We start from the raw sequence: 10,944 nt of genomic DNA on the forward strand, positions 1-10,944 counted from the left end.
GATGGCAGCGAATGAAAAGAATTGCAAAAGGCCAATAAGAAAATCATTCGCCTATAGCACTTTCCACTGCGATGGTGGTGGGAAGAAAATTCAAAATTATTTTAGGACAGGCGGAAAAATTCGCTATCCACCACCCTCCTGCCCATCGCGTGTTGGAATGCTTTCCCCATCGCTAGCTGTCAGAATGGTTCATTTATTTCGCATGCATACTGAGCAGCCCTCATGTCGCGGCACGTAGAGGAAAGGAAGGAATCCAAAAATGCTTTAATTTGACAAGTTTTGGAGCACGCCAGCTACACTTCTTGAGCCAAAATAACAGTCAATTGTGCAGCTTTGAATCGCATGGACACCGGTTGAATGTCGGCAGACGCCACTGTGGACACTTGACAGATGACGCCATGTTTATGAATAGACACAGGACCCTCTCCTCGCCGCACCAACGGCCAGCAGAGTTAGAATTAGAATTGTAACAATGCCAACAGCCGATTCTCTGCGTCTCAGTGCGTCATTCTATTTCGTGTGCCCCATCTGTCAAGCGCCGTTTTGGACGGTGCAAGTGTCTTAATAGAATCGTCAACTTCTTCTTGTGCGCTTTACCTTCAGGTTGGAATGCCCAACACGTGGTGTATCATTAGACTCCAATTATCGACCATTGCTTATCCGAACGACGTAAGGAAATTGGATGCCCCGTTTAGCTGATAATGCTGCTCACATTAACCAATCGCTTGCCGCATGAAACACAAAATCCCCCCCTCCCCCCTGCGATCGTCAAACGCGATCGTCTATCATTGAGATGGCGACGACGGCAGCAAACCCTTGGCACACACGGATGTCCATGCCTTTTTCCTCCCTTGTTCTAGGTCATAGCGCCGTCTCGGCTGGATGGCAGAGGGGGGAGGGAGCCGGTTTCACTTTTGCCCATCCGTGGCTGGTTCAAATTTCCAACGCATACGGCGGGCGCTCGTGGTTGCCCTCGACCGGTTCGTCCATATTTGGCAGTCGTCAGAAAAAAGGTGCCACCCGTTCCATAGGGCGTCCAGTGCGCGCGCCCTCGATTTTGAGCGCGCACTAGAACGCGTTGATTAGAGATCGTTCGCGATCGATCGTGCGGCCGTCAGACGAATGCTTTAATTGCTCCCCCTTTGGTGACTTTCCGGGTGACTGCGGTCTCGAGTATGTCATTTGGGAAGACTATAAAACCGCCCCAAATGGTCAGGGAGAAAAATGCGGGCGCATTGTGCTGAACACGGTGGCATGTTGTAATGGCGTTTATTTGGTATCGACTGCTACTACACATATGTCATGCAGTAATCTGTTCACACTGAATTGATTTGTGAAGCAGCGGACTGATGGTCAGAGGTTGTGGAGGTTACGGACGCATGTTGTTGATTGTGTATGCGCGAGACGTCAATTTGTTTGATCGAGGACAGGGTTTCTGGGCAGTGGTGAAGGTTGCATCAGCTCACATCTTCCCGAAGTATCTCACTTTTCGCCCTGTTTCTTAACTTCAATCTATTTATTTTGATGGAATGTTGTAAGATCTCTCTCCTCTTCACACGATACACTTGATTTCAAGCTTGATCCCAAGAAGAATGTTTCCTCCAATAAAGCCCTCCGGCAATCTCACGCAATCAACGTGCCGGTTTTTGTGGTTATCAGTCATGCAGTGAATGAACCCACTTGCGCTCCCGCTGATCGATTGTAGAAGAAGCCACAAGAAACGACGGATAAAAGCAAGGCAATAATGAGCCCAAACCAAAAGGGCAAAAGGGAGCCGTCCAGCGACCCATCCATGCGAGCAGAAAATTAATGCACCCTTGTGTTTCAGTCTTTTCCTCGCATTTTGATGCAAAAACCTCATCACATTCACACAAACAAGAGCGCACGCGGTACAGTATGAGTTGCGCTCGTATAAAGTGAAAGGTGTTGAGGTTTCTTGTGGCCTGCGTGCGTTAGTGCGTATTTGCGCGACCGAATCGCTACCCTTCCGCCCGACTGACCTCAGCAGGTTCTTGCCCTTTTTCCATCCCGGAATAGGGCGGTGAAAAAAAAAGGCCCCGTACGGATATCCGTCGGCCACACCAAACGCCATACGCTCCAGCGAACACTAATATGCACCTTGTGGAATACATTAAATTAATCCGCTTGCAGCACGGGAGCGGAAGCAGAAGGAGAAGCGCTGATGATGATGCAAGGTGCACTGGTAGCTAAATGAAAATGAAAATCCAAATTTCATAAGCCGTGGATTATGCCGACGCGGGACCCTTGAGAAAAGGTTGTTGATTTATCATTCGGGTGGAAATAATTGATCGATTTGATGTGATTGTGGGCAAAAGCGGCGATAAAATAAGCGCACCCGTGTGCACGTGACGTGTTATGATAATATCTGTTGCGCTGCCGCAGTGCATCGTGCCTTTAATCGACCCGATGGCACACGAAAATGTTGTTGTTTACACCTCACTGAGCACAATTATACATTTAAATGCAAAAAGAAAACCTTTCATCCTATTTACAATTACTTTTGTCCAAAGGGGGCAGCAAACGCATTGCATTCGTCTGACTGAACAAATTTTCCACTACCCTATCCGGCTGTGACTACTACACATCAGCTGCAAAATGCGGGACAACTTGTCACCAGTACCCTTGTTTGTCGATCGAGCAACGTCGACAGATTAGCCAGCTGTGTCCGTATTTGGTTCATCCTTTTTAGAATCATTCTGACTTACCAGAGATCGAGTTTTTTGTTCCACAACTTGAGGGCTTCATTTTTAATGGAGTTTCTGTGTTCTGTGTGTGTGTGTGCACTACTGACCGTGTGCAGTACGGATGATGATTCCCATTTAGTGACGTCCATTCGTGACGGCACGCGTTGAAAGTGACGCACGAGTGCCTTACCGTACGCCGCCACGACGGGAGCTCCCAATGGCCTCGAAGGGTTGCCAATGTGCACTGTCCGGAAATGGAAGAAAAAAGAGAGAGATAAACAAATATACTATGCAGCTTACTAGAACACGGTTCGAGCCGAGGCGATTGGAAAGAAAGGTGGTAGAGTCGTAGACGTGTGTGCGCACAGAGACTTACGCTGATGCGCATCAGCCAGCCCTTCTGCGTGTTGCTGATTGCGGAATTTGCTGATGCATTACGATGGAGATTATTTACTTAGGTTGTTGTTTTTTTTTCTTCTTGAGCTCTCCCGCCCCGGGTAAGCTCCTTACTGATTTCTTCTGGAATAGCTGATTTTACGCTGCACTGCGCATCGTGCCATAAAGATCAGTAACTGTGGCGGCGACCACGCTAACGCGTCTTCGAGCAAACGTATCGGGAGCTGATGCGAGGTCTAATCGGTCATTAGCAGCAGCAGCAGAACGGGGATCGGATGCTATCCGACCAGTTGTTCCGTTCTGTCATGTAGACAAACACACACACACACACGCACACTTATCTTCAACATGTGGGCAGATAATCGGAATAATATTTGCGCATTCTCTCGCCACCCGGTGCAAGAAATTAGCTTATCGCGATAAGAAGAGCGGACAGCAAAAGCGGAACACCAAGGGCTTTGTGAATAAGTAGCAACAATTGTGTAACCTGTGTATAGAAGCACAAAGGTGTGATTTGAATGTATTTTGCAACTAGTTTCAGCCAACGTTCAGTGGATAAGGCGTACAATTTCACCCGAAGCGAAATCTTTAAGTAAATGTTCTCTTCCGGTTGCAAAGCAGCAAAACCGCTTTCCTTGTTCTAATGTAAATAATTCCGCCCAAGCTACACAAAGAGCTGTACCAATACGAACGCACCATCAACCCGGGGTTCGTCGTTTGGCGCACCGTTCGGCGCGCGCTCGTACGCGCTCTCTGGCCGCGGTAAAAAAGGGTCGCTGTTGCTGCTGCTGCAGGTTAAAAATAGTCAGCCGCGGCCACACAGACACAGACCGTCCGCGCTAGTTGCGTAATTCAACAATTTCCCGACTGCCTCTTCTTTGCCTAAAATTACATCACGCAGATTCACGGGGTCTCGGGTCCTGGGGTTTGTTGGGCGGATAATTTATGTGAAAACGATCCGCGGTGCAGCTGTTCTCGAGCTGCTTTGTTGAGACGTCCACTCGTCCGGGTTCAAGAGACTCGTGAAGGTAACATAAGACCAGAAGGAAAGCAAGACAGATCACATGGAGATGCAAAATAGTGATAAGAATTAATAATTAAATGTACATTAAACTGATCTTCAGGTGGTGTGACCTTGACCCACAAAACCGGTGACAGTTTAGCACGCCGTGAGTGGTCCCACAACTATCTTCCCTTCATTCATGCTAGGTTGCTGAACGCTCAGGTGTGCACGTGAACTTGAACGACCCAGTTGGCACACCTTGCTGTGGTACGCTTGTTCTCGTAGTACGCCTGCAGTATGCCACTAAAAATATACGCAATTGACAGTGGTTGTTGTTGTCGGTTATGTTGTTGATGACAGAGGAAACTGGGTGAACACTACTTGAAGCTTCTTTACTAACAAACTCCTCCTTTTCCTTCTTTCTCTTCGTGCAACAGTGCAACAGCAGCATGGTGGCTTCATTCAGCAGAGCGCTACACCGCTGGCATCGATCACGCCCGGTCTGCAGACACCAACTGGAGGTGCTCCGTTCCAGCAACAGCAGCAGCAGCCGCAGCAGCAAGTGCCGCTGCAGCCGCAGCCAACGTACGGCATGGCGGCCCCAACGCCCGTCCCAGCCGGCGCCTCTACCGGCGACTACTCGCCGCCGGTCTTCGAACAGATCTTCAAGAACTCGCGCTTCGCCCAGGGCGGCAACGCGCTGTTCGAGGGCAAGCTGAAGGGTAATCCCCGGCCGGAGGTTTCGTGGACTCGAAAAGGCGCACCCCTTCTCGACTCCGCGAAGCACCGGCTGAGCTACAACCCGGGCACCGGGGCCGTCTCGCTGATGATCAACCAGATCGGACCGGGCGACGAGGGCGAGTACACGTGCAAGGCGCGCAATGCGGTCGGCGAGGCGATCTGCTCCGTGTTCATTCAGCCGGAGGGCATGGCGACGCCGCAGTTCCAACAGGTACGCCGCGAACAGCAGCAGACCGTCGTTAAACAGCAGCAGCAGTACACCAACGGGTACTCGCACGTGGAGGAAGAGTTCAAGGTGGACACGTTCGAGTATCGTCTGCTGCGCGAAACGTCCTACAGGGAGTCGATCACGCGGCGGTACGCCGGCGAAACGGACGCGCAGCTCATCACGACGGTCGATCGTGCGCTGGGACCGGCCACGGCCCCTCAGATCGGTCAGAAGCCGCGCAACTCGAAGCTTTCGGAGGGTTCCGATGCGGTGTTCAGCACGCGTGTGCTGGCTAATCCGCGTCCGCGTCTGTCCTGGTTTAAGGATGGACAGCGCATCATCCCGTCTGCGGACAAGTACGAGGTTAGCTACTCGAACCAGCAGGCCATGCTGCGCATCAAGAATGTGAACGCGCGCGATTCGGGCCATTACACGCTGCTGGCCGAAAATCCGCAGGGATGTCAGGTGTCGTCGGCCGTGCTGGCGGTCGAGCCGGCCCAGGAGCAGGTGGCTGTGGAGCGTGCTACTTCCTTCTCGGAACAGCAGCAGCATCAACAGTTCCAGCAGCACCAGGTCATTGAGACTTCGACCGAGGCTACGAAAGCGCTGTCGCCGTCGTTCATGACGTTGATCCAGGACGCGGAGACGACCGAGGGCAAGATGGTACGCTTCGATTGCCGCGTGACCGGCCGTCCGTATCCGGAGGTGGCTTGGTACATTAACGGCAACCTCGTGACGGACGATGCGACGCACAAGATCCTCGTGAACGAGGCTGGCAATCATTCGCTGATGATTACGAGCACGAACCGCTTCGACCATGGCATCGTGACGTGCGTGGCGCGCAACAAGAGCGGTGAGGTGGCGGCCCAGGCCAAGCTGGTCGTGTGCGAGCGCGAGCAGGTCGTGGCGCCGAAGTTCGTCGAGCGCTTCACCACGGTCAACGTGAAGGAGGGCGAACCGGTGCGACTGTTTGCGCGTGCCATTGGTACGCCGCTGCCGCGCATCACCTGGCAGAAGGATGGCATTCCGCTCGTCCCGGGACCGGAGGTGCAGATCTGCAACGACGAGAACGGCTGCACGACCGTGGATATCCCGCGGGCGAAGGCGTCCGATGCGGCGTGGTACCAGTGCACGGCACAGAACGTGGCCGGTACGACGGCAACCCGCGCTCGGCTGTTTGTCGAAGCTCCGAAGGGACCGGAGCCGGAGCAGAAGCGTCTCAATCTGCCACGCCCAACGAAGGTCATTCAGCCGGAGTAAGTATCCAATTTCCATGCCGAGCGTTACCGTGTAAGGGTTCGTCGTCTCACGGTCATCTTACAATTACAGGGCTGTTCCGGAACCGGAAATTATCTACTTGCGTCATGTGGAGCGAGCTGCTCCGCATGCGCCACCGAAGGAGGAGGAACGCACATATCCGCCACCGAAGTTCATCGTGCCGCTGAGCGACGTTGCACAGGTTGAGGGTGGCAAGGTGCACTTCGAGGCGCGCATTGAGCCCGTCTCCGATCCTTCGATGCGTGTACAGTGGTTCCTGAATGGCAATCTGATCCAAGCAAGTAAGTAACACATTGAAGAGTAGAATGAAGGACAGCCATTTTCAACGAATGTCATTGCCTCTCCAGGTTCGCGTGCAAACACGACCTTCCAGTTTGGTTTCGTAGCGCTGGATCTGCTGACGATCGTGATGGAGGACAGCGGCGAGTATCTGTGCCGTCTGTCCAGCTCGACCGGTGTGGCGGAGTCGCGCGCCATGCTGAGCGTGCAGCCGCGCCCACCGATCGAGCAGCAAACGCAGCACCCATCGTCGCTGGATCAGATCCAACATCTCGAGGACTACTCTAAGTACGTGCGTACCGAGAGCATCGAGGAGGTCGTCAACCAGAGACCAGGCTTCACGCGTCCGCTGCAGGACTTGGGCGAGCTGGAGGAGGGTCGCAATGCGCACTTTGAGGCGCAGATCACGCCGGTCAGCGATCCGACGATGCGCGTCGAGTGGTACAAGGATGGACGCCCGATCACGGCCAGTTCGCGCATCACGGCCATCTTCAACTTTGGCTACGTTTCGCTCAACATCATGCATCTGCGGGCGGAAGACGCCGGCACGTACACGGTGCGGGCGGTCAACCGCATTGGCGAAGCGATCAGCACGTCGAAGATTTCCGTCGTCAGCAAGGCGCCGGTTACCGGGGACTTGGGTATCCAGGAGCAGCGCAACTACATCCAGAAGATTGAGGAGCTGGAACAGTACCAGAAGTACCAGAACATGAAGTTCTACGAGGAGACGCCGGAGAGCACGCAGCGCCCGGAGTTCAAGAGCCCCATCTCGGATCAGTTGAATGTGCGGGAGGGTGGCTTTGCGCACTTTGAGGCGCGTCTGGAGCCGGTCGGTGATGCAACGCTGCGCGTCGAGTGGCTCAAGGACGGTCATCCGGTGGAGGCGAGCTCGCGCATCACGTCGTTCTGTAACTTTGGATACGTGGCGCTGACGATCAAGCAGGTTACGGTGCACGATGTCGGCACTTACACGTGCCGTGCGTACAACTCGCTGGGTGAGGCGCACGTTTCGGCTAAGTTGACGGTGCTGACGCGCCAGGACATCATTGTCGACTCGCAGACGAGCCACATGGGCATGGAGAAGATCCAGTATCTGGAGGATTCGTCCAAGTACATGCGTACCACTCAGGAACAGGTTGAGCAGGTGGTACAGCCGCAGCCACGCTTCTTGGGGCCGCTTAAGGGTACGAACCGCATTGTCGAGGGACAGCGTGCTCACTTTGAGGCACGTCTGGAACCGCAATCGGACCTCACGATGCGTGTTGAGTGGTACCACAATGGTCGTCCGCTGATGAGCGCTAATCGCATCCAGACGTACCACGACTTTGGCTACGTTGCGCTGGACATTTTGGACGTTCGTGCGGAAGACTCGGGCACCTACACGCTGGTAGCAGCGAACGCGGCCGGTCAAGCGCAGGTTGAAGCCACCATGGTGGTGGAAAGTAAGTTTTAAATGTCCCTCCTTCAATGGATGAATTGATGTTAATCCATTTTTCTTGCCTCCTTCCCCAGCTCGTGCCGCTATCGATACGACCAGCATGCACCACGTTGTGGAACGTTCGCAGCAGAAGGTAGAAAAACAGTTCGTGGAGCCGCAGTACCAGGTGGAGGAGCTGTGCAAGTCGAAGCCGATCTTCACGCAGCCACTGTCCGATCCCCAGCCGGTCGGCGAGGGACGCAACATCCATCTGGAGTGCAAGCTGGAACCGCTCGGTGATCCGACGATGCGCGTCGAATGGTACCAGAACGGGCGCCCGATCACGGTCGGCTCGCGCTTCAAGACGTACTACGACTTTGGCTTCGTAGCGCTGGACATTCTGCACTCGACGGCGGCCGATTCTGGCGAGTACACGGTGCGCGCCACGAACCAGCTCGGTTCGGCCCACACGTCGGCCTGTGTGCGCGTCATCACGCGCTCGGACATCATTACCGAGGCGCAGAGTGAAATGTCCGTCGAGCAGATGCAGTATCTGGAGGATGCGTCGCGCATGAGACGCGATGTGCTCGAGGACATTACCGTGATGTCGCCGCCCCAGTTTGCCCGCTCACTGCACAACGTGGAAACGTTCGAGGGCACCAACATTCATCTGGAGTGCCGTCTGCAGCCCGTCGGTGATCCGTCGATGCGCGTGGAATGGTTCGTGAACGGAATGCCTGTCAAGATTGGGCATCGCTTCCGGCCGGCGTACGAGTTCGACTACGTTGCGCTCGATCTGCTCGGTGTGTATGCGGCCGACTCGGGCGTGTACACGTGCCAGGCGCGTAACTCGCTCGGCGAAGCAGTTACCTCCTGCTCGGTGCGCATCATGGCGAAGAAGGACCTGATCCTGGAGTCGCAGTACCCGGCCGGTCTGGAGAAGCTGCAGTATCTGGAAGACATTGCCCGATACCGCAAGACCGAGTACGTGGACGAAATCGTGAACGTGAAGCCGCGCTTCCTGACCAAGCCGAAGAACATCGACCGGGCGCAGGAGGGTGGTCATGCGCACTTTGAGTGCAAGCTGGAACCGGTCACGGATCCGAACCTGAAGGTGGAATGGTACAAGAACGGTATGCCGATCACCGTCGGTCATCGATTCCGTCCGATCCACGACTTTGGATATGTGGCGCTCGACATCATTGATCTGATCGCGGAGGATACCGGCACTTACATGTGTCGGGCCGTGAACTTGGTCGGTGTGGACGAGATTGCCGTGCAGTTGTCGTGCCGCGGATCGCAGCAGATCCTCACCAACACCCAGAACGAGATGGGACTGGAGCAGATCCAGTATCTGGAGGAGAAGACGCGCCAGCAGCGCTCGGACTATCTGGACGAGATGACGACGCAGGCACCAACCTTTACGACCTCGCTGAAGCACATCGAGATCAAGGAGGGTCAGCGCGCTCACTTTGAGTGTCGTTTGATCCCTGTTTCCGACCCGACGCTGCGTGTCGAGTGGTACCACAACGAAGCGCCCGTCAAGACGGGTTCGCGCTTTACCGAAACGAACAACTTTGGCTTTGTCGCGCTGGACATTATGGGCTGCCTGGCCGATGATTCCGGCACCTACACTTGTCGTGCGGTGAACGCGCTGGGTGAAGCCGTCACGTCGGCTACCTGCGTGGTGCACACGCGCAAGAGCATCTACTCGGAGTCGCAGCATGAGCATGCGCTGACGAGTTTGCGCTATCTGGAGGACAATTCGCGCTACCAGCGTGACACGGAGGTGGATGAGGTGATTACGCAGGCACCAGTCTTTACGCTGCCGGTCAAGGACGTGAAGGTGGCCGAGAACCAGGCCGTACACTTTGAGGCACGTCTTGTGCCGGTCGGTGATCCGAAGATGCGCGTCGAGTGGCTGCGCAATGGAGTCCCAATTGAGGCGTCCAACCGCACCACGACCATGCACGACTTTGGTTACGTTGCGCTGAACATGAAGTACGTCAACCCGGAGGACTCGGGCACGTACACGTGCCGTGCGACGAACGAGCTTGGCCAGGCGGTCACCTCGGCGAAGCTGGTCGTCCAGTCGAAGGCTTCGCTGGATCTGGAAACGCAGAACGAGAGCGCACTGGAGAAGATCCACCAGCTCGAGGACGCGATCCGATTCCAGCGCCGCGAGGAGGAAGATGTCGCCGTTACGGTGCCGCCAAAGTTCACGACGAAGCTGCACGGTCCGACCAATCTGGTGGAGGGCCAGAGCGCTCACTACGAGTGCCGCATCGAGCCGTATCCGGACTCGACCCTGAAGGTGGAATGGTTCCACAACGGACAACCGCTCACGACCGGCCATCGGTTCCGCACGACGTACGACTTTGGCTTTGCCGCGTTGGATGTGCTGACGGTGTACGCCGAAGACTCGGGTGAGTACACGTGCCGCGCCACGAACCATCTGGGCTCGGAAACGTCCTCGATCGCGCTGAACGTTACCCCGAAGGCGGGCATTGTGCGCGAGACGCAGCACGAGGGAGCCCTGGAGAAGATCCAGTACCTGGAGTGCGACGCACGGTTCGGTCGCAAGGGCGAGGACGAGATGTACGTAGCGGAGAAGCCAGCTTTTGGCCGACCGCTCAAGAATGCCAGCGTCGGCGAGGGCCTGCCGGTGCATCTAGAGGCGACACTGACGCCGGTGAACGATCCGACGATGAAGGTGGAATGGTACTGCAACGGGCGCCCGATTCAGCAGGGCCACCGGTTCAAGACGACGTACGACTTTGGTTTCGTAGCTCTCGACATCCTTTATGCGCACGCTGAGGACACGGGTACTTACATGTGTAAGGCTAAGAATGCAATTGGAGAGGCTGTTACGACATGCGCTGTAAAAGTCACAGGTAAGCGGTCTTGCGGTCTCAAA

At 55.1% G+C, this 10,944-nt stretch overlaps 1 protein-coding gene and 1 long non-coding RNA gene across 24 annotated transcripts in view; one reads left to right on the forward strand and one right to left on the reverse strand.

The window, feature by feature from the left end:
• LOC1269667 (titin) overlaps positions 1-10,944 on the forward strand; it is a 141,636-nt gene that overhangs the window by 57,292 nt on the left and 73,400 nt on the right. For all 23 annotated transcript variants that reach the window (XM_061645653.1, XM_061645654.1, XM_061645636.1 and 20 more), the window contains 4 exons: positions 4,542-6,309; positions 6,383-6,612; positions 6,679-8,052; positions 8,123-10,921. In XM_061645653.1, coding sequence (XP_061501637.1) covers positions 4,542-6,309; positions 6,383-6,612; positions 6,679-8,052; positions 8,123-10,921 — 6,171 coding nt within the window. The remainder of the gene's footprint in view (positions 1-4,541; positions 6,310-6,382; positions 6,613-6,678; positions 8,053-8,122; positions 10,922-10,944) is intronic.
• The window catches only part of LOC133391410 (uncharacterized), a 37,611-nt gene continuing 27,939 nt past the window's right edge, over positions 1,273-10,944 (reverse strand). The window contains exon 2 of the long non-coding RNA XR_009764905.1: positions 1,273-2,949. This is a non-coding gene — a long non-coding RNA (uncharacterized LOC133391410). The remainder of the gene's footprint in view (positions 2,950-10,944) is intronic.

This window comes from Anopheles gambiae, chromosome 2 (assembly GCF_943734735.2).
Source record: "Anopheles gambiae chromosome 2, idAnoGambNW_F1_1, whole genome shotgun sequence".
NCBI classification, from domain to species: Eukaryota; Metazoa; Arthropoda; class Insecta; order Diptera; family Culicidae; genus Anopheles; species Anopheles gambiae.